General features: G+C 45.1%; 1 protein-coding gene across 2 annotated transcripts; it reads left to right on the top strand.

The window, feature by feature from the left end:
• Nucleotides 1-2,522: 2,522 nt before the first annotated feature.
• On the top strand, nucleotides 2,523-18,449 carry LOC102398735 (sialic acid-binding Ig-like lectin 5). 2 transcript variants are annotated; one of them, XM_045163275.1, is made up of 9 exons: nucleotides 2,523-2,947; nucleotides 3,045-3,434; nucleotides 3,648-3,917; nucleotides 4,155-4,202; nucleotides 5,004-5,216; nucleotides 5,301-5,585; nucleotides 5,813-5,903; nucleotides 6,968-7,049; nucleotides 17,337-18,449. In XM_045163275.1, the coding sequence occupies exons 1-9, from the start codon at nucleotides 2,911-2,913 to the stop codon at nucleotides 17,526-17,528; spliced, it is 1,608 nt and encodes a 535-aa protein (XP_045019210.1). In that variant the 5' UTR covers nucleotides 2,523-2,910; the 3' UTR covers nucleotides 17,529-18,449. The 2 variants fall into 2 exon arrangements, with proteins under 2 accessions (XP_045019210.1, XP_044787023.2); XM_044931088.2 differs by having other exon boundaries at nucleotides 2,524-2,947; nucleotides 4,962-5,216.
• The last annotated feature ends 4,438 nt before the right edge of the window (nucleotides 18,450-22,887 follow it).

Raw genomic sequence — 22,887 nt, 5'->3', positions numbered from 1 at the left:
CTTTTACATACATAGACATATATTCTCTCTGAGATACAGGTATAGCATTGTGTAAGTTTCAGGTGTACAATATAATGATTTAATATATGTACATATTACAAAATGATCACCAAACATGCCTAATTAACATTTATGTCTATAAGGCTAAAATTTTTTTGTGTGATGAGAAATTTTAAGATCTAGTCTTTTAGCAACTTTCAAATGTACAGTACAGTATTGTTAACTGTATTAGTGTCCTTAACATTTTAAATATAGTCACCATGATGTACATTACATATCCATGACTTATTTATTTTATTCCTGGAAGTGTGTACCTTCTGACCACTTTTGCCAATTTTGCCATAGACCCCACTCTCTCTCTACCTCTGAGAACCACCAGTTATTTCTCTTTATCTATGACTTTATGTTCTTTGTTTTTTTTTCAGTTCCACCTACCTCTGAGATCATACAGTATTTTTCTTCCTCTGTCTAACGTGTTTCATTACCCTAATGCCCTCGCGTACCATCCATGTTTTGTAAAGGCAGGATTTCCTTCTCTTTTATAGCTGAAGAGTGATCACGAGTATGCACACACTGCAGTTTCTTTATTCATTCTCTCATCATTGGATATGGAAGTTGTTTCCATGTCTTCAATAATGTACATAACACTTCCATGAACATGGGGTCCATATATCTTTTCAAATTGCCATTTCATCTTCTTTAAAGGCCCAAAGTGAAAGTGCTTGAGGTTCTATTTTTAGTTTTGAGGAACCTGCACAGTGTTCCCCATGGTGGCCGCACAATTCACATTCCCACCAGCAGTGCCCAAGGGTTCCCTTTCCCCACGTCCTCACCAGCACTGCTTGTTTCTTGTTCTTTGACCGTCCCAGCTTGACCTTTGCGGGACACCAGCCGCTCTGAAGGTGTGCTGCACAGCCCTGCGGATCCTGGCCTTCTCCAGTGCCTGCTTGTCCAGCAATGTTCCCGCAACCGGTGAGGAGTGAGGGAGAGAGCTCGTCCCGTCTTGTTCACCTGGACCCTGGGCAGGGCCAGTCCAGGGTTCTGTGGAGCCTGACATTGACTCGAGTGTTCGGATCCCTCCTTAGGCAAAAAAAAAGAAAAAAAAAATGGTGTCACTGAATGCAATACACACATGGACCCCCAAATACAAAATGTGACCCCCAGGTCTCTGGTGTGGCCCTGAAGTGTTTTCAGGGACTGAGAACAAAGAGCAAATGAACAAAGAAGCTGCCATATCTCTTTTCAATCAATAAATTCCAAGAGCACATGAATCTGTGAGCCAGGAACTGTGGATGAAGGTCAAATATATATTTCCTAAAAGTCTCAATATCACAGGCACATCACATCTGAGTTTCTTTCGAAATGAGAAACCTATGTAATCAATCACAAAACATAAAATGCTGAAAACCAAAAGATAAGACAGTTATTGCAGACTAGTTTTCTTTCTTCCTTTTTTTTTGAGCCATGACCTAGGGCTTGTGGGGTCTTAGTTCCCAGACCAGGGATTGAAGTTGGGCCAGAGGCAGTGAGAGTGCAGAGTGCTAAGCCCTGGGCCACCATACCATTTTTCTCACAAGTCAGACACACCTATCACACCTGCATAAAACCTGTTCCCCATACTTTTGGCCTGATCCTCTTTGATTGCCTCGTTTTAGGAGAAGAATCATGTATATTAATTAATATGAATATTCTACTAATAAAGTGTTAGTTAGCCATGTCTGACTCTTTGTGATCCCATGGACTGTAGCCTGCAAGGGCCCTCTGTCCATGGAATTCTCCAAGCAAGGATATTGGAGTGGGTTGCCAGTCCCTTCTCCAGGAGATCTTCCTGACCCAGGGATCGAACCCTGGTCTTCATACTGAGGGCAGATTCTTTACCATCTGAGCTAGCAGGGAAGCCCATTATATGAGGAAATAAGATTAATTATATCTAAAACAGAGTAGAAAGAAGATAATTGATTGATTGACGGACATTTCTTTTTGTTTCTGTAGTTTAAAAAAGTAAAACATATATTAATATTTCTATCTAACTGTAAAAGAAACTTTCCATCAGTCCCATAGCTTCTTCCTGAAAGTGTCTAAAACGTTTATAATCATAGTCAAATTTCTGAATCTTAAAGAATTTTCTCCCGAAAGGGCAGCAAGTTCACAGGTTTTTTCCACACATGACTTAAGCCCTCATGTGGCTTTGAAAAGAAGGCCATCCAGAGTGAGGGGTCGTGAACTGTGTTTCTGTGTGAGGTCTGGACTTTGGGGTCCCTGCTGAATGGGGCAAAGTTCTTCCTTTACCACCCCACTTTGCGTGGCCTTGTGTCCGGGTCGGCTGGGCCCACAGACCCTCAGATCCATGAAGCCGCACAGCCCGTGTGCCCTGTTCTGAAAACCCTTCTGGGCAAAGGAGCTTTTCACACTCAGCTTTCCTTCCTGGGTTCCACCCTCCAGCGTGTGTGAGTCTTCCTGCCCAAGTCTGAATGGTTTTGAGAAATCTTTCAATGTTCTTTTCCGGAAAGTTCAGTGTTTCTCTGTTGCAGGGTCGGTCCCACCCGATGACCAGGGCTGGACACGGTTTCTCTTTTCTGGTTCTGCCGGCTGCTGGGCGATCCCACCGTGGACCCGAGCATCACTGGACGGGTGGTCATGTCAGAGCCACGTGCAGTGAAGCCTCTCGGCCTCTGGGGGCCTTAGGATCTCCCCCTGCGGTGTGCGGTGTGGGTGGGACCTTCTGCCTTCTCAGGGCCGCCCCTCCTGCATGGCCTGGGGCGTCCAAGTTCCCCTTCTGTGCTTGGCCAAGGCTCTGTCTCTGTCACCCTCTGGCTTCCTGTTGGGGCTTCCTCGTTCCCTCCCCACATTCGGGGCGCTTCCCTCCCCAGCAGAGGGACCTGAACCAGCTCTGTGCTGGCGGATGCGGACATGGTGCCCCTGCTGCTACTGCCCCTGCTGTGGGGGGGTGAGTGGGGGAGGATGGGGGACAGGGCTCACGGCTGGGGTGGGGGAGCACGCGTGGGGAGGGGCTGGAGCTGCCGCTGAGCCTCTGTGTCCCCTAGGGTACCTGCAGGAGCTTCTAGGGTATGAGCTCCGAGTGCAGGAATCAGTGGCGGTGAAGGCGTGCATGGACGTCCACGTGCCCTGCTCCTTCTCCTACCCCTGGAATTCGGGATATCCCTGGTATTCCTCTGGCGAACTCTTCATCTACTGGTTCCGGGAAAATGACCACCACACAAATGATGCTGTGGCCACAAACGACCGAAAGAAACGAGTGAAGCCAGAAACCCAGGGCCGATTCGGCCTCCTCGGGGACCCCAGCAACAACGACTGCTCCCTGAGCATCAGAGAGGCCAGGCTGAGCGACTCAGGAGTCTACTACTTGCGAGTGGAGAGAGGACATGATGTGAGATACAGTTACAGAGATAAGAAGCTGAATTTGCAGGTGACAGGTATGACAGGGGGCCCAGGAGAGGACCCTGGCCCATGGAGACTCCTCTATTAGAACAGGAACAGGGTATAGCAGCCCTCCCTGCTCCAGGTCTTGGGGTTTGAGGGTTCAGGAGAGACCCAGAACTGGGAAGGAGTTGTGACCCTGACCCTCTGGGTCCCCACACCCCTGCCTCCAGGCATCTCCCTCTGTCTCCTCATCTCCCTTTCTCCAGAGAAACCCGACATCCAGTTTCTGGAGCCTCTGGAGTCCGGCCGCCCCACAAAGCTGACCTGCAGACTGTCACCAGCCTGTGATGAGCCACACCCTCTCCTGTTCTCCTGGGCGGGGGACGCCCTTGATGCCATGAACCCAGACACCCTCCACTCCTCGGAGCTCACCCTCACCCCGAGGCCCCAGGACCACGGCACCAACCTCACCTGTCTGGTGACACTCCAGGGATCCCAGGTGGCCCTGGAAAGAACCGTCCGGCTCAACGTCTCCTGTGAGTGTGGAGGGGCGGCGGGGTCCCTGAGGGCGGTTGTGTGTGTGTGGGTGTGTGCGTGTGTGTGCGTGTGTAGAGAGAAGGCCAGCCTACTGGTCTATGGGTCTGCGCCCTGGGAGCTGAGGTGGGGAGTGGCCGTGAAGGACAGCTCCCCCATTCCTGGTTTCCCTCCTGGGGTGCTGGTCAGTTTCCATCCCACTCCTCCATCTGCAGCAAGCCCATGTCTTTCTGCCCCAGATGCTCCGAGGAACCTCCGCATCAGCCTCGCCTTCAGAAATGTCACAGGTAGGACCGGACCTCTCCTCTCCAGGGCTGGGTCCTGCTCCTGGGACTGCCTCCAAGATGGGGCAGGGGAGTGGGCTTGAATGTGATCAGATATGGGAAGAGCAAGGAGAAAATCACCACCCTGCCCCACCTCCCAAGCACTAGACCACACACACATGCAATACACACAGAGATTCACACACACATAATACATACACATGAACATACACTGAGACACGCACAGAAACGCCCATACACACAGGCACATACACATCACACATGTACACATATACACAGAGATATACCCACAGCACAGGCACCCATCATGCACACATACACTCACGGACATATACACGTGCACTCATGCACACATACACACAGGCACACACACATACACCCCACACATATACACACTCACACACCCTGTTCAAAGCCCATTTCCTTCACCATGGTTCTATTATGTGGCTTTCTTCCACAAAAGCCTCCTTAGTCCCATCTCCTGCTGCCTTCACTGAATCAACATCTCAAGCCTTGAGGCTCTGGGTTTTCTTTCCACCAAACAGCCCAGGCCTGTCCCATTGAGACACCAAGCCTCCCCTGAAGATACGAGGCCCAGACACGTTGGCTCAGCCTACTTAGGGTGTGAAGGTCCAGCCCTGAGACTGCAGGGAACCCAGCTGGCCAGCCAGGGGAGGACAGAGCAATGCCAGGAGATGCTGGGAAGGAGGGAGGAGGAGACCTCAGCCTCCCCCAGCTCTCCCACTGCGCTCTCCCCCAAAGCCTTCAAGATTCTGCAGAACACCTCATCTATTCTCATCTCAGAGGGCCAGGCGCTGCAGCTGCTGTGTGTTGCTGACAGCAAGCCCCCTGCACAGCTGAGCTGGTTCCGGGGGTCTCCCGCCCTGGAGGCCGCCCCCATCTCGAGCACCGGGGTCCTGGAGCTGCCGTATTTAGAAACTGCAGAAGCAGAGCTCACCTGCCAGGCTCAGAACCCGCTGGGCTCCCAAAATATCTCCCTGAGCCTCTCCGTGGTCTGTGAGTGTGGGGTCCCCTGGGGACAGGAGGCCGGGGTTCCAGGGAGGGGAGGGGCGCCCCTGATCACTCCCATCTCTCCCACAGTGCCCCTGCAGCTGCTGGGCCCCTCCTGCTCCCAGGAGGACGAGGGTCTGCGCTGCAGCTGCTCCTCCAGAGCCCGGCCGGCCCCCTCCCTGCTCTGGAGGCTGGGTGAGGGGCTGCTGGAGGGGAACTTCAGCAACGCCTCCTTCGAGGTCAGCTCCAGCTCCGCCGGGCCGTGGGCCAACAGCTCCCTGAGCCTCCGTGAGGGGCTCAGCTCCGGCCTCAGCCTCAGCTGCGAGGCCCTGAACGTCCACGGGGCCCGGAGCGGGTCTGTCCTGCTGCTGCCAGGTCAGGGGTCTGTTGGGGGGAAGAGGCTTAGAGGAGACAGGGGTCTCCATCCTAGAGAAGATGACGCTTGGTGGGGAGAGGGGCTGGGGTCAGAGCAGAAGGTGCTTTTTAGGACAGGGGGCTCCTTCTCAGGCCTGAAGAGGCTCTCCAGAAAGTTCTGCAAGGAGGCGGGAAGGCAAGAGACTGATCTCAGGATTGTGATCATCTCCTGGCCGTCTTCCCTGCAGGGAAGCCTGCATTCCTGGTTGTTGGGGCTCTTGGAGGCGCTGGTGCCATGGCCCTGCTGTCCCTGTGCTTGTGCCTCCTTTTCTTTTACATGTAAGTCTGTGTTCTTGGGGAGGTATAGGGAGGTGTGTGGTAGGGAGTGTGGAAAGAGGTCTCTTAATCCCAGAAATGCGGAGAAGCATAGATTAGGTTCAGAGTTGGGTAACAGCCTTAGCAAGATGTAATTCCCATGCATTAAGGTGCACAGTTCATTGGCTTTTAGTCTATTCAGAACTGCGCGTCTTTGACAGTGATTTTGACAGAATTTTTGCATTAGCCCCAAATGAAAGAGAAACCAAAAGGAAATCCACAGCCCTGATCATCCCCTCCGTTCCGCCTTCTGCCCTAGGCAACCGCTAGGCTGTTTCCCATCTCTCTAGAGTTGTCTGTTCTGGACATTTCAAATAAGGGCAATCATAAAACATGTGGTCCCATGTGACTGACTTCTCTCACTTTGCGTGATGTTTTGAAGGTTCATGCATGGCAGTCCTTCACTCCTTTTTTTAAAAACAAAATCAATTCATTAATTTTTGGCTGTGCTGGGTCTTGGTTGTGGTACACAGGCTTCTCATTGCCGTGGCTTCTCTTATTGCAAAGCACAGGCTCTAAGGTGTGCAGGCTTCCAGAATTGCAGCTCAAGGGCTCTAGAGCTCAGGCTCAGTAGCTGTGGCGCACAGGCTTAGTTGCTCAGAGCCACATGGAATCTTCCCAGACCAGGGATCGAACCTGTGTCCTTTGCGTTAGCAGGCAGATTCTCATCCCCTGCGCCACCAGAGATGTCTCCATCATTCTTTTTTATTTCCAAACAATGTTCCCTTGGATGAATGGAGCACATTCTACTCATCCATTCATCCACTGATGGACATTTGGGTTGTTTTGGCCACCATGTGTCAATAATAATGACATTCATGTACAAGTTTGTAAGTCAAGTCTCTAGTGATGGAAATTCAGTCTTGGCCAAAGTCCTGGCCATCCAAGAAGATGAAGCGCTTACTTCCGTGTCAGGAAGGCCTCTGGGTCCAGTGTTTCAGGGTCTGGATACCCGAGCCGTCGTATTGGGGGCAGTGGGGGGGCAGTCTGAGCCGCCCTGACTGCACAACACCGGTTTCTTCTCTTAGACTGAAAGCCCGCAGAAAGCAGGCAGCCACGAGACCAGAGGGTGTGGATGATGAAGACCCAGTCATGGGTACCGTCGCCTGGGTGAGTAATGCGGGCATCTTCTCCGGCCGTGGGGGCCCCAAGCATGTCCATTTGGCAGACTCAGGCTAAGTCCATCAGTAGTTCCTGCTCCTGCCTGCTCCCCCAGGCAGACACCTGGGAGTTGGCTTCCCTTCCGTTCTTCCCCTTCATCTCCCAGGCCCAGTGGTGCTCTGCTGACCACTGAGCCTATTCACTTCTTTACTGGATACAGGCTGCTAGAACTATCTCCCCCCAAACCAGTACTTTCCAGCCATTCTGGAGTCTCAAAGCTGTTGCTCCCAATGCTTAGAGAATCAAGTCATAATCATTGGTCTGATATATGATGTCTTTCCTGGCGTCTCCCCTGACGGCCGCTCCAGCCACTGGTCCTGCCCTAGGGTCCAGCTACACTGGCCTTCTCCCTGTGTCCAGAGAGATCTATTCCCTTATGACTCGGAGCCTTTGAATATACAATTCCTTCTACCTGAACTAGGCTTCCCTGGTAGTTCAGATGGTAAAGAATCCACCTGCAATGCAGGAGACCTGGGTTCGATCCCTGGGTTGGAGAATGGCTACCCACCCCGTATTCTGGCCTGGAGAATCCCATGGACTATATACTCCATGGGGTTGCCAAGAGTCAGACATGACTGAGCAACTTTCCCTTCAGTACCTGAGCTGCCCTCCCTTTCGCAGTTCAACCATCCACCTCGCTGCCTCCTTCCAGCTGCAAGCTCAGCATCTCTTACTCTGGGAACCTTTGTCTTCTCCCTTCCTTCTCTCCATCCACCGAGTCCTGTGTCCATCCCCAACCCAGGGTTACATCACACAACATCACTGTGTTGACCTGTCTCCACCTTCTCATCGTATATGTAAAGTCCTTGAGAACAAGGGCTGTAATTTTCTCTCACACCATCCCTGTCCAGCAAGACCCCTGTTCCCTTTTTAAAAATTGGGCTTGTGTTGCCCTAAATGGAATTATCTAAAATGCTTTGTTCATCACCGAGCTAGTATCAATGGAACAAGAAGTATTCACTTTTACTTACTCATCGTTACACGTGATATGATAAACACGTGTAAATCTACCATCCAACCTGAGACTTAAAACACTGATGATAACTTTCATCTACCCTTCTACTCTGACCTGCCCCCAGTAACCACTGCTCTGAATCTTTTGTTGCTGGTGTTACCACATATATGTTTACCCCAAATATACACTCTTTAGTTTACTTGTTTCTGAACCTTCCAAGGGTGTCATGTGCCAGGTATGCTTCTTGGACTTGCCCTGTAGACGCAGTCTTATATAGCAAAGATTCATTCATGTTTTTGCACAAAATTGCAGTTCCCCATTGTATAATGATGCATTTTATGATTATGTCTATTATCTAAGCTCCTATTGATGGACATTGGAGTTGTTTCCTGGTGTTGCAATTACAAACATTCCTTATTCATGTCTCATTGTATTCACATGCAAGAGTTTTCCTTTAGCATTACTTAGGAATTTAATTACTAAGTCATAGAGTCTGTAAAGTTCCTATTTAGAAGATCATAACAATATTTTCCAAAGCAACTGTGTTCACTCATACTCTCATCTATGCCTATGAGATTCTGTTGATCTACAATCTCTCCAACACTTGGTTTTCTCAGTTTTTTTTTTCAGTCATCTCACATTCTCACTATGGTGTTGATTTGCATTTCCTTGGTTACCAATGAAGATGAAAATCTCTCTACAGCTTCAGCAGCATATGAACATCTTTTCCATAAAATGCCTGGTCTCATTGACAGCCCATTTTCCTACTGAATGTTTGACCTTTTCTTATTAAATTTGAGAGCTTTATACATTTTTATGCTTTTTAAAAGATTATATACATTGTAAATATCTTCTCCCAGTGAGTAGATCGTACTTTACCTTTTTAAAGGTGACGTTTGATGATAAGTTCTTAATTGTAAAAAGAACTTTGGGGTTTAAGAAATTCTTTCCCATCTTAAGATGCAGAAAGATATTCAAGGATAGTTTCTAAGAAAAGTTTTCTGTTTTCCTTTTGGCATTTAAGGGCTTCATCTATGGGAAGTTGATTTTTCTGTGTGGTGTACAGTGTTGACCTATATATGTTCCTTCTTTTTTTGCAAAATAGTCCTTTACTTCCTCCCCTGTGGATCTGCCATTCATCAAAATCCCACATGTGGGTGGTCCTCTTTCTGTGACCTCTTCTATTCCAATGATCAATTTTAGTGCCCTTGAGTCAGAACTGTGTCTACATTCAACAGTCTATAAGCTTGAAAATTAGTCCTGGTATCTGATAGAGCAAGTCCTTCTCCAGATTCTTCTTTCAAAGTTGTCTTCACTACTCTTGGACCTCTACTGTTCTATTTAAAAGTTAAAATCAGTATGTCAAGTTCCCCAAAATACTCCTGTTGGAGTTTTGATTGGAATTGCATTGAACCTATAGGTCAATCCAGGAGGAGTGTATTTGTGGATTCAAGTCTTCTAATCCAAGAGAACAGAGTATCTCTATTCATTTAAGTCTTTAAAAAAAATGTTTTCAAGAAAGATGGAGAATTCCTTCACACAGGTCTTGGTCATCTAGTTATTCTTTAACAATAACTAGTATTTAAAAAAATTTTTTCTTCCTAAATACTAGTTATTGCTACTACTGTACATGCTTTTTTCTGATTGCTCATTGCTATATGCAGAACGAAAAATAATTCTTTTTAAGTGTGAGGATTTATTTTGTAATTTAAAAAAATCTCAAATTGGTCTCGAGTGCATTTAGATTCTTGTTGCTTGGGTAACTGGAAAATTCTTATATCTTACTTGTAACCATCCTTTTTCAGAGATAAAGATACCATCTGAAAAATTTGTGATATTCTTGCTTTTAACTGTCATGGCTTGTATGGATAGTCTTTATCAGGCTAAGGAAGATCTTCTCTATCACTAAATAACTTTATGTTTATCTCATACATCTCAGTTGAACTTTTCAGATACATCCACTGATATGATTTTCCCTATAATCTGTTACCAGTGGTGAGCGAAACGGTTCAACATTTTCTATTTTGAAACTAGCATTCCTGAGAAAAGATGAAATTGTTCACAGTGAGTGTTTTTTTTTCTTTTTCTAAAACTCTAGTAGATTCAGTTTGTTAATATTTTGTTAAGCACTTTTGCATCTGTATGCAAGAGTGAAATGGACCTCTGTCTTCCTTTCTCCTGTTGTTGTTTTCTTGTTTGGGTATCAAGATAATATTGAGGAATTGTAGAATCTTCCAATTTTTTCTATTAATATTATCTGAAAAAGAGTGTGTAAAATTGAAATGATCTGCTTCTTGAATGATTAATAAGTATCACTTGTATAGGCCGACTGGGTCTGCCCTTGTCTTTACATGTGGTTTTTCTAACTCAGTCATTTTGTGTGTCCGTTAACACACAAACAGTGTGTTACAGATAACAGTTTAGAGATAACAGTTTGTTCATTTCATCTAAGTTTCAGAATTTGTTGACAAAAGGTTATGAGTAGTATTCTCTTAATTGCATATTGTTTAATTAGGATTAATTCCCCTTTGGGGGCTTCCCTGGTGAAAAGAATCCGCCTGCGATGAGGGAGACCCGGGTTTGATCCCTGGGTCAGGAAGATTCACTGGAGAAGGAAATGGCAACCCACTCCAGTATTCCTGCCTGGAAAATCCCATGGACAGAGGAGCCTGGTATGGCTACACTTCATGGTACTCTGGCAAAAGAGTTTGTCAGACAGGACTTAGCAACTAAGCAACAACAACTTAGCTTATTAATATATAGCACCCTTCTTTCATTATAAAAGTTTTTATGGATACATTTCTCTCAGAACACCACTTTAATTTCACCTCACACGTTTTGAAATGTGTTATTTTAATACCATTCAGTTCTAAACATTGCAAAAACCTATTGTGAATTTTTTAGGAATCTTAAATTATTGGGGATTTTAAAAAATTGAAATGTAGGGGACTTCCCTGGTGGACCAATGGCTAAGACTTTGAGCTCCCAATGAAGGGGGCCCAGGTTCGATCTTTGGTCAGGGAACTAGATCCCACATGCTGCAGCTAAGACTCAGTGCAGCCAAATAAATAAATTAAAAAAAATTTTTTAATAAAAAAAAATCCAAATGTATGGGGATTTTAAAACATCTTTCTATCCTTAAATTCTAACTAAATTGAGTTTTGTCAGAGTACATTGTTTTGATGATATTTACTTTTTAACTTTGTTGAGACTTTATCTGTGACTTGGTTATGTGAAGAATTTCTGTAAATAGTTCCTGTATGCTTAAGAAGTATATATATATATACTCTATTTCATAATTCCAACTGAGGTCAATAGGCCAGTGTGTGTTCATTGTATTGTTCAAATCCAAATCTTTACTAATAGGTCTTCCTGAACTTTCATTATCTGAACTCTTATGATAGTTTACTTGTCAATTTTCCCCTGGAGTTCTATCAAATATATTTCTTACAGATGATGTACTTTTAAATTAAAAGTGTATAGTTTAGAAGTATCTTCTCTTCTCATGTTTAACCACACCTTGTGATTGTCTCTGTCCCTAGTGATACTTTTTGTTTCAAATCTATTTGGTTAGATCTTAAGATAGACACACCGCTTTGTCATTGGTTAGTTAGATATCTGGTATTTTTCCATCCTTTCCTCTCCCCACCCACTTATAGCATTTTTTTTTTAATGCTTTAGCAATGATTCTTTTGAATAGTATATGACTAAGTTTGTTTTTTCTTAATGTTATTTATTATTTTTGGCTGTGCTGGGTCTTCGTTCTGCACAAGCTTTTCTCTAGCTGTGGCCAGCAAGGGCCACTCTCTAGTCGTGGTGCGCAGGCTTCTCATTGCGATGGCTTCTCTTGTTGTGAATCTCAGCCTCTAGAGCACAGGCTCAGTAATTCTGGTGCAAGGGTTTATTTGCCATGAGGCATGTGGGATCTTCCTGGACTCAGGGATCGAACCTGTGTCTCCTACATTAGCAGGCAGATTCTTTACCACTGAGCCACTAGGGAAGCCCTATAACCAGGTATTTGAAAATCCAACTTGACATCCTGTGTCAAGTTCACACTATTTGTATTTATTGTGGTTCTTGATATATGTGGATTTCTTTGTGCTATTTTACCTTCTCCTTTTGCTTGGTTCCATTTTTTTCAACATTTCATTTTCTCCTCTCTTATTAAAAAAAAATGTAACATCTCTGTCTTACACCTAACAAAAAGAACTCGAGTGCTGTTATATCTTTTGGTGTCCCCTCCATCCACCTTCTACAGCCATGCTGGTTCTTTCTCTAGATCTCCAGTTTTCTTTCTGCATAATTATGAACACACTCAATATTTTTCTATTCTCTGGTCATTAAAAAAAATAGACAGCTACACATTTTACTGAGGTAATCTGATCACCTTTGTATCTTATATTCATTGTGTGTGGTTTCTTAGTTTTCTTATTTTTATTTGCATTCTTTGTATTTGAGTTCTTTCTCCTAACATGTTTTTAACTTGGTATTTCCTGTATTGAGACTTGTATCTGAAATATTTTTATGCCCCCACAATTGAATTTCATTTGGTAGGCTCTCAATTCCAGGATCAAGGTGATTTCCTTTGGATACTCTGAACACTTGATTCACTGTTTCTTGTACCGGGTATCTCTGTTAGAGGTCTCAAGTGTCACACATTGGCAGGTAATCCACTCATTCTCCCTGGAAACATTTGCATGTTTCTTCTTAGTTTTGACAGTCTTGAGATGAACTGTACTTTATTTGATTGTGGACTTTTCCTTGTCTTTTTTCTTGTGCTTGCAAGGTACTTTGTGCTGACGTAGTTCACTTTTTCTGTAATTCTGACAATTTTATCTCCACTATTTTTGTCCAATTATCTCTTCCTCTTTTGGTTTCATTTTTATCTCATTTGGGGACTACTGGGACTTCCCTGGTGGCTCAGTGGTTAAGACTGCCTGCTCCCAGTGTGGAGGCACAGGTTTGCTCTCTGGCCAGGGAACTAAGATCCCACATGCCGGTGGTGTGGCGCCCCCCCCGAGAAAGCATGTCATTTGGGGACTATTATCATCTGAATGTTGAGATTTTCTAGCTCCTTCATCATTCATACCTTTCATTTTCATGTGTTCTGTTCTTCATCCTCCCCTGCTTCCTTCTATGGGAAACTCAAAGGTTCTTCTAGCTCCCTGATGTACTTCAATTGTATTCATTCTATTCTTCATCCCACCATTGGATTCTTCCTATTTTTATATCTCAGACATCATATTTCCATGTTTTACAGAACTGCACACACATTTCCTTTTTATGTAACTTACATGATTACATAACTTCTTGTTCTACATCTTATGTACATAATTACTAAAGTGTATAATTTTCTTTTCCAGTCTTACTGAGATATATTGGACATATAGCATTGTGTAAGTTTAAGGTGTACAGAATAATAAATTGATTTACATACATCATGAAATGACTAGCCTAATAAGATTAGTGAACATCCATCATCTCCTATAGACAAAAAATTAAAGAAATAGAAAAAAATATTTTCCTTGCGATGAGAACAGTTAGGATTTACTCTGAATAACTTTCATATATAACATACAGCAGAGTTAATTCTAATGATTACATTCTACATTACCTCTCTAGTACTTATTTATCTTATAACTGGAAGTTTGTACCTTTTGACCACTTTGATTCAGTTTCCCCATCCCCACCTTCTGCCTCTGGCAACCACAAATCTGATCTCTTTTTCTGGGGGTTTGCTTGTTTCTTGTTTTTGAAGTATAAGTGATTCGATATTTCTGTTTCAAAATGATCACCATGCTGTCTAGTTACAATATGTCACCACTCGGAGATATTATATCGTTACTGAGTGATGTACATAATTTCTTTTCCTGTTGGTTTTTTTTTTTTATTTGGATGATAATTACTTTACAGTGTTGTGTTGGTTTCTGCCATTTAACAACGTAAATCAGCCACAAGTATACATGTGTCCCCTCCCTCCTGAACCTCCCTCCCACCCCTCTAGGTTGTCTGAGCACCGGGTTGAGCTCCCTGTGTTATACAACAACTTCCCACTTGCTATCTAGTTTACATATGATAATACAGAGAGAGAACAGACTCGTGTCGGACACTGCTGGTGAAGGAGAGGATGGGAGGGATTGAGAGAGTAGCGTAATTTCTTATTCTCACGTTCACGATGTAACGTCAGCCCTTACTCCTCTTAATGCATTTATCATGCTTAGTTTAAAACTCTTGATCAAAGTGTTCTAATACTTGTTTTTTGAAGGTACATGATGTTCCCAGCCTCCTTTGGTTGGTTTTTCTTCCAGGACATTTACACTTTGCAGATGCTCAGTCCTCTGACCTGGGGGGGGGCGTGCATATTCCCCAGGGATGTTAGCTATTTGGTCTGGACTGTGGATTGGGTGAAGGTGAAGGGCAGATGCTGGCCTGTGTTGGCTCAAAGGAGTGATGGGGACCAGTCGCAGGGTGGAGTGCCCCGGGCACCATAACCACTGTCCACCAGTCCCACTTCCTGTCCCCGCCTCTCCACTGAAAAAGCAGTGTAAGTCACCACTTTGCCTTCCAACCTCAAGGAGAAGGAGCTTTGGATTTTGATGCAAAATCTCTGTGGATTTTGATCCACCAGACTCTGGAGTTTGGGAAAGAAGAAAGGGAGGACAAGAATCCCAAAGGCCAGTGAGGCTCCATGGCCTCTCTCCTTCTCTTCACCCCAGGGAGCCTTTGGTGCTCCCTGGAGTGGTGCCTTCGGTGCATTTACCTCTGGACACATGCACATAACCATCTTGTCCACGCTCTATGAATTCTGCAGGCAATGATTGTCCCAAGGCAAGGGTGGAGGAGAGAAGGGAGCAGAATTCAAGCACATCTGAGGGAACCTGTTCTTCCTCTTGTCGACAAGGCAGCTTCCCTAACCCTGGGCTGTAGCGTGTCACCTCCCCAGCCCCATGTGTTCAAATTAGCTTTTACTTCCCCCCAGTAACCTCAAGGTGATTAATCAATTGACAATTGATTATAAAATTTTGTTATCCCGTAGTTCCATCTACAGTTTTTGATTGTTGGATCTTGGTGAGCAGAGCCAGTGGTATGGTGAATTCACTATCTTAACAGGAACCCTGATAGAGCTTTGTTTTCCCCATTATGTTGTTGTTGTTGTACAGCCACTAAATTGTGTCAGACTCTTTGCGACCCCATGGACCGCACCACGCCATGGACTGTCCTCCACTATCTCCTGGACTTTGCTCAAATTCATGTCCATTGAGTCAGTGGTGTTATCTAACCATCTCATCCTCTCCCCCTCCTTCTCCTTTTGCCTTCAATCTTTCACAGCATCAGGGTTTTTTTTTCCCTGATAAGTCAACTCTCTCAACCTTTCTGTAACTTTGATACTGTAGGCAGAATACTAAAGCAATGAGCTGCATAGTCCCTGGAGTTCATCCTCCTGTGTCCAAGTCCTGGACTCAACCACTTCCAAGCTGTGTGACCTTGGACAAGTTAGTTAACCTCTCTGCTTCTTTATTATCTCTTCTGGAAATGAGGCCATTGCTATGCTGGTACATGTTTCATTGGGTTGCTACAAGAAGTGCTTAGAAATATGCCTAGGTCATGGGAAATTGCTTACAACTCTTACCTAATGTTACTATTCCCCTCTCTAATAAGGAACTGGGCATGCGGGCAGGTATTTTGGACTGTTTCACTTCCTCATATGTCCTCTTTTGAAAGAACAGCACTTAATGGCACCTAGCTCATAACCAGCACTCAGCAAAGAGGTGTTGGATGAAGGAATGAACTTAGTGCTTTCTCCTGTTTATTCATCTGAGCTGCATCTTGTCTTCTGCATGCTCAGTCACCTAATCGTGTCTGATTCTTTGCAACCCCATGGACTGCAGCCCACCAGGCTCTTCTGCCCATGGGATTTCCCAGGCAAGAATACTGGAGTGGGTTGCCACTTCCTACTGCAGGGTATCTTCCTGACCGGGGATGGAATCTGCGTCTCTTGCACTGGCAGGCGGATTCTTTACTACTAGCATGACTTGGGAAGCCCATGTTGTCTTATGAGGATCAATTCAATCCCCTGTTAATATATGGTAAGGCTATTAAGACACATGTTCTTATTTCTCCCTCTTTGGCTACAGAAGTGTCAATACACCTAGCTGTTTTGTCATTCCATCTTGCTCATGCCTAATATGGACATCTCTGTCTAGATATGCGATTTTTTTTTTTTCTGAGGTTGTGAAACCCTTTTTTCCTAACCTGGAATTCTTTTTCTTTTCTTTATGAGCTACTATTTGGAGAAGGCAATGGCAACCCACTCCAGTACTCTCGCCTGGAAAATCCCATGGACAAAGGAGCCTGGTAGGCTGTAGTCCATGGGGTCGCTAAGAGTCAGACATGACTGAGCGACTTCACTTTCACTTTTCCTTTCATGCATTGGAGAGGGAAATGGCAACCCACTCCAGTGTTATTGCCTGGAGAATCCCAGGGACAGGGGAGCCTGGTGGGCTGCCATCTATGAGGTCACACAGAGTCGGACACGACTGAAGCGACTTAGCAGTAGCAACAGCATTTGAAGGCTAATGTTGCTTTCGACACACTCGTCTATAGCATGATGGTGTAGGTGTGCATGGACAGACTTGGAGAAAAGAGAATGGCATACCAGTGTCTGGGTACCCTCTTTTCTGGGAGACTTGGGTCCTGCTTTATTTTCATTTTTGTTTTATGGGACCCAGGTCCAAGATCTAGAATTGCCATCTCTTCTGGTTTCTGCACAAGCTAGTTCATAAGTCACACCAGAGTTAGACATTAGCTGTGTTTACTTGTCTCTAATCCAGTCCTCCTAGCCGACTGCAAGCTGCCTGAGGTCAGGGTCTATGTCCGTTTTCTCACACTGCTCATTTGGCCACTCACCCAGGACTTGGTACAGGGTACACTGTCAAGAAAACAGCAGGCCTGTGTTTGAATCCTGGCTCTGCCATCCACTCTACGAGTGACCTTGGGCAAGTTACTTCACCTTTCCCCCACCTCAATTTTCTTACCTGTAAAATGGGAATAATAAGAATATCACTCCTACTGGGTTTCTGTGAAGGTTAAATAGGATTCATAAGCCCACAATACGGCCCAGTCAATCTTGGCAAAATTGTAAATGAATGAGTGAATATTTGAGTTCACAAGAAGCATGTGAGGAATAAGATGAGTGAATAAACGTCCCATCTACTGAACTTTCCTTTGGGGCTCATGCCTGCTTACTCCTTCTCTGACTCCTTTTTCTCCCTTTTTCTCAGGGTTCCAGGCAAAAGCCTTGCTCAGACAGCCCCCCTGACCAGATTGTGCTGTCCCCTGCAGAGGACACCCCACCCCCAGGGGAACAGGAAGAGCTCCATTATGCCTCCCTCAACTTTCATGAGATGACATCTCGGGAGCCTCAGGACCAGGAGGCCACCAGCACCGAGTACTCTGAGATCAAAACAAGCTAATGAGGACTCATCCAGACCTCAGTCCCAGCTGGGGGAACCACAGCCTCTATGGGGACAAGGAGAGGTCAGGGACTAGTTGATGAAGCCTTGGTGGCAATATTTAACTACTGTATGAGTGTCCCCAGGTAGAACAGAAAGAAGACAGGGGATGGGATCAGAAAAACAGGCTCACAGACAGGTTCCAGCACTTCCTAAGGTATCATTATCAAGCAATTCAGTCCACCTGTCTGTGTCTCGGTTTTATGTTCTGTAAATCAGAGATCATGTGTCTTATCTCCAAGTTGGTGAACATTAAAGAAAGAACATATAAAAAGAAAAAAATAAAGGGGAAAAACCTCAAAGGAAAAAAAGGAAGAACATATTAAAGCCAACAAACAGAGGTTCCATCACATGGCGTGTGCCTAGTGTCTGCTGGTTCCTCTTCCTGAACAGAAAGGTCCTCCCGTCAAGTTCTTCTGAGGGTGACTAGTGTTGACTGGAAACAAGTAGACAGCCAGCTATTTCCCAGCAAAGATAGGTTTAATTTGGCATTAGCCCAGAATTGCCGCTTGGGGTCTGCAACCATGGAGAGCCATGTGCAAGTTCCAATTCAAGGAGGGAAGGAGACCGCTTTTATAGAGGAGCAAAGGAAGTTGAGGGCTAGAGGAAAGAGTGAGTCCATGGCTTTTCATTGGCTGAGTCCTTGCCAGGAAAGGAGTCTTCCTTCTTCCTGTTGGGCTCTGGTATCATCACTGCCAGTGAGAGTGCCCCCTTCTGGACTCTAACTGAGGCTTCAGTTTATTCGTTTTTTACACCAGAACAGAGGACAGAGTGGCAACTTATTGATGTCATTCTCCATCCCGAAACTCTTTGGAATCTCCCCAGGGAAAGACGAGCCCCTCAGCCTGGCATTCAGTTCATAATACAGCATCTTATAATCTCTCTGGGGTTATCTCCTTGCCTCACGTTTATCTGTCCATTCTTCCAGCATATTTCTTCACCTGCTGACCTCCAGTCCCTTCCTTATTTCATTTATAGACCCTAAAGGCATCTTTCCAACAGCCAGAGAGCTGACCCCGACTCTCCAGAACAAACCTATTCCCTCTTAGCACCACACTAAAACTGTCCATAGAGAGTTGGACTATAAGGAAAGTTGAGCACCAAAGAATTGATGCTTTTGAACTGTGATGTTGGAGAAGACTCTTGAGAGTCACTTGGACTGCAAGGAGATCCAACCAGTCCATCCTAAAGGAGATCAGTCCTGGGTGTTCATTGGAAGGACTGATGTTGAAGCTGAAACTCCAATACTTTGGCCACCTGATGTGAAGAACTGATTCACTGGAAAAGACCGTGACCCTGGAAAAGATTGAAGGCAGGAAGAGAAGGGGATGGCAGAGGATGAGATAGTTGGATGGCATCAGCAACTCGATGGACATGAGTTTGAGCAAGCTCCGGGAGTTGGTGACAGGGAAGCCTGGTGTGCTGCAGTCCATGGGGTCACAAAGAGTTGGACACTACTGAGCAACTGAACTGACTGACTGACTGACGACCTCACTGCTATGAACTCACCCACCCTCTCCTCTTGGTCCATTCTTCCTTATGCCTTCCAGGCTGGTTCATACAAATGTCTTTGCAATTTGAGATCTCTTTCCTGGAGGTCATGCTACCTGGCTTTAATCTGTTTCCACCATCTCATCCTTCAAACCTGAGCTTGTTGACAGATTTGGATTGAGAGTATGAGCTCTTTCTTTCACTGAAGAAAGAGCTCACACTCCCCCTCCTCTAAAATTGAATTAATTTTTAAAGGAAAAAGCACTAATGCAAAAATAGACAGTATTTCACCAGCACCTGTGTAGTGTGAGTACCTAACAATAAGCTTAAGCTTTTTTGAATGTAAATGCCTGACATTAAGCTTTTGATTGCCCAGGCATCCATTTCAGAGGCATCAAGGTCAAATAATTCATCTCAAATAAACATTGACGGCTATGACATTAAAGAGCCAGGTGACCCCACTCATAAAGTTCCCTTTTAAAGATTTTTTTTTTGGATGGGGACAATTTTAAAAATCTTTATTGAATTTGTTACAACATTGCTTCTGTTTTATATTTTGGTTTTTGGCCACAAAGCACATGGGATCTTAGCTTCCTAACCAGAGATTGAACCCCCCCCACACACAGACCCCCCCAATCTGCACTGGAAGAAGAAGCCTTAACCACTGGACCTCCAGAGAAGTCCCTGAAGTTCCCGTTTAGAAAGCTCTGGGTGAATTAGATAACTGACTCTTGTGTGACCCTGTTTTTCCCTTCTTATGCCCTAATTCCAGTTCCTGTGTTTTAAATTCGCCAATAAAAGTGAACCCACAATACCCTAGGGACCCCACCGTGTACCCCAATAAAGGCAGAGCTAAGGATCCATGCTCTCTCCCACCTCCTACACCTGGCCCTCGGGTGTGCTGTGTATCCTCCAGGACTTGTGAGCAGTAAGCCTTGCTTTTTTCAAAGTTTCCTGATAGTTTTTGCTGAAGTGTATCTTGCAGTCATAATAAGAACAGGGGCCAGCCCATCTACAACATTGGCTCTGGTTGTGGAATCTCTTTTAGCGGCTGGCCCCAAGGGCTTCACTGGTGGCTCAGCTGGTAAAGAATCTGCCTGCAATGCAGGAGACCTGGGTTCCATCAAGGCTGTATATTGTCACCCTACTTATTTAACTTATATGCAGAGTACATCATGAGAAATGCTGGGCTGGTGGAAGCACAGGCTGGAATCAAGATTGCTGTGAGAAATATCAATAACCTCAGATATGCAGATGACACCACCCTTATGGCAGAAAGTGAAGAAGAACTAAAGAGCCTCTTGATGAAAGTGAAAGAGGAGAGTGAAAAAGTTAGCTTAAAGCTCAACATTCAGAAAACGGAGATCATGGCATCCAGTCCCATTCAGTTCAGTTCAGTTCAGTCACTCAGTCGTGTCTGACTCTTTGTGACCCCATGAATCGCAGCACGCCAGGCCTTCCTGTCAATCACCAACTCCCGGAGTTCATTCAGACTCAAGTCCATCGAGTCAGTGATGCCATCCAGCCATCTCATCCTCTATTGTCCCCTTCTCCTCCTGCCCCCAATCCCTCCCAGCATCAGAGTCTTTTCCAATGAGTTAACTCTTGGAGTTTCAGCTTTAGCATCATTCCTTCCAAAGAAATCCCAGGGCTGATCTCCTTTAGAATGGACTGGTTGGATCTCCTTGCAGTCCAAGGGACTCTCAAGAGTCTTCTCCAACACCACAGTTCAAAAGCATCAATTCTTCGGCGCTCAGCTTTCTTCACAGTCCAACTCTCACATCCATACATGACCACTGGAAAAACCATAGCCTTTACTAGATGGGCCTTTTTTGGCAAAGTAATGTCTCTGCTGTTCAATATGCTATCTAGGTTGGTCATAACTTTTCTTCCAAGGAGTAAGCGTCTTTTTGTTTCATGGCTGTAGTCACCATCTGCAGTGATTTTGGAGCCCCCCAAAATAAACCTTGACACTGTTTTCACTGTTTCCCCATCTATTTCCCATGAAGTGATGGGACCAGATGCCATGATCTTTGTTTTCTGAATGTTGAGCTTTAAGCCAACTTTTTAACTCTCCACCTTCACTTTCATCAAGAGGCTTTTTAGTTCCTCTTCACTTTCTGCCATAAGGGTGGTGTCATCTGCATATTTGAGGTTATTGATATTTCTTCTGCCGGCAATCTTGATTCCAGCTTGTGCTTCTTCCAGCCCAGCATTTCTCATGATGTACTCTGCATATAAGTTAAATAAGCAGGGTGACAGTATACAGACTTGACGTACTCCTTTTGCTATTTGGAACCAGTCTGTTGTTCCATGTCCAGATCTAACTGTTGCTTCCTGACCTGCATATAGGTTTCTTAAGAGGCAGGTCAGGTGCTCTAGTATTCCCATCTCTTTCAGAATTTTCCACAGTTTATTGTGATCCACACAGTCAAAGGCTTTGGCATAGTCAATAAAGCAGAAATAGGTGTTTTTCTGGAACTCTCTCGCTTTTTCAATGATCCAGCAGATGTTGGCAATTTGATCTCTGGTTCCTCTGCCTTTTCTAAAACCAGCTTGAACATTTGGAAGTTCACGGTTCATGTATTGCTGGAGCCTGGCTTGGAGAATTTTGAGCATTACTTTACTAGCGTGTGAGATGAGTGCAATTGTGCGGTAGTTTGAGCATTCTTTGGCATTGCCTTTCTTTGGGATTGGAATGAAAACTGACCTTTTCCAGTCCTGTGGCCACTGCTGAATTTTCCAAATTTGTTGGCATATTGAGTACAACAGTTTCACAGCATCATCTTTCAGGATTTGAAATAGCTCAACTGGAATTCCATCACCTCCACTAGCTTTGTTCGTAGTGATGCTTCCTAAGGCCCACTTGACTTCACATTCCAGGATGTCTGGCTTTAGGTGAGTGATCACACCATCATGATTATCTTGGTCATGAAGATCTTTTTTGTATAGTTCTTCTGTGTATTCCTGCCACCTCTTCTTAATATCTTCTGCTTCTGTTAGGTCCATACCATTTCTGTCCTTTATTGAGCCCATCTTAGCATGAAATGTTCCCTTGGTATCTCTAACTTTCTTGAAGAGATCTCTAGTCTTTCCCATTCTGTTGTTTTCCAGTCCCATTACTTCATGGCAAATAAACGGGGAAACTGTAGAGACAGTGGCTGACTTTATTTTTCCGGGCTCCAAAATCACTGCAGATAGTGATTGCAGCCATGAAATTAAAAGATGCTTACTCCTTGGAAGGAAAGTTATGACCATCCTAGACAGCATATTAAAAAGCAGAGACATTACTTTGCCAACAAAGGTCCATCTAGTCAAGGCTATGGTTTTTCCGGTGGTCACGTATGGATGTGAGAGTTGGACTATAAAGAAAGCTGAGGGCAGAAAAATTGATGCTTTTGAACTATGGTGTTGGAGAAGACTCTTGAGAGTCCCTTGGACTGCAAGGAGATCCAACCAGTCCATCCTAAAGGAGATCAGTCCTGGGTGATCATTGGAAGGACTGATGTTGACGCTGAAACTCCAGTACTTTGGCCACCTGATACAAAAAGCTGACTCATTTGAAAAGACCCCAATGCTGGGAAAGATTGAGGGCAGGAGGAGAAGGGGACAACAGAGGATGAGACGGTTGGATGGCATCACTGACTCAATGGACATGAGTTTGGGTGGACTCCGGGAGTTGGTGATGGACAGGGAGGCCTGGGGTGCTGCAGCTCACGGGGTCGCAAAGAGTCAGACATGACTGAGCAACTGAACTGAACTGGGCTCGATCCCCGGGTTTGGAAGATCTCCTGGAGAAGAGAAGGGCTACCCCGCCAGTATTCTGGCC

The sequence above is a fragment of the Bubalus bubalis genome, chromosome 18, assembly GCF_019923935.1.
Source record: "Bubalus bubalis isolate 160015118507 breed Murrah chromosome 18, NDDB_SH_1, whole genome shotgun sequence".
NCBI lineage: Eukaryota > Metazoa > Chordata > Mammalia > Artiodactyla > Bovidae > Bubalus > Bubalus bubalis.
This window is presented reverse-complemented; position numbering and strand designations above follow the sequence as displayed.

What these genes read in the sequence shown, in the direction of transcription:
- LOC102398735 (XM_044931088.2), top strand. Translation starts at nt 2,911, where the DNA reads ATGGTGCCCCTGCTGCTACTGCCCCTGCTGTGGGGGG. An exon ending in GCTGAATTTGCAGGTGACAG is followed by an intron (nt 3,435 to 3,647) that starts GTATGACAGGGG and finishes CCCTTTCTCCAG; the next exon opens with AGAAACCCGACATCCAGTTT. An exon ending in TCATGGGTACCGTCGCCTGG is followed by an intron (nt 7,050 to 17,336) that starts GTGAGTAATGCG and finishes CCTTTTTCTCAG; the next exon opens with GGTTCCAGGCAAAAGCCTTG.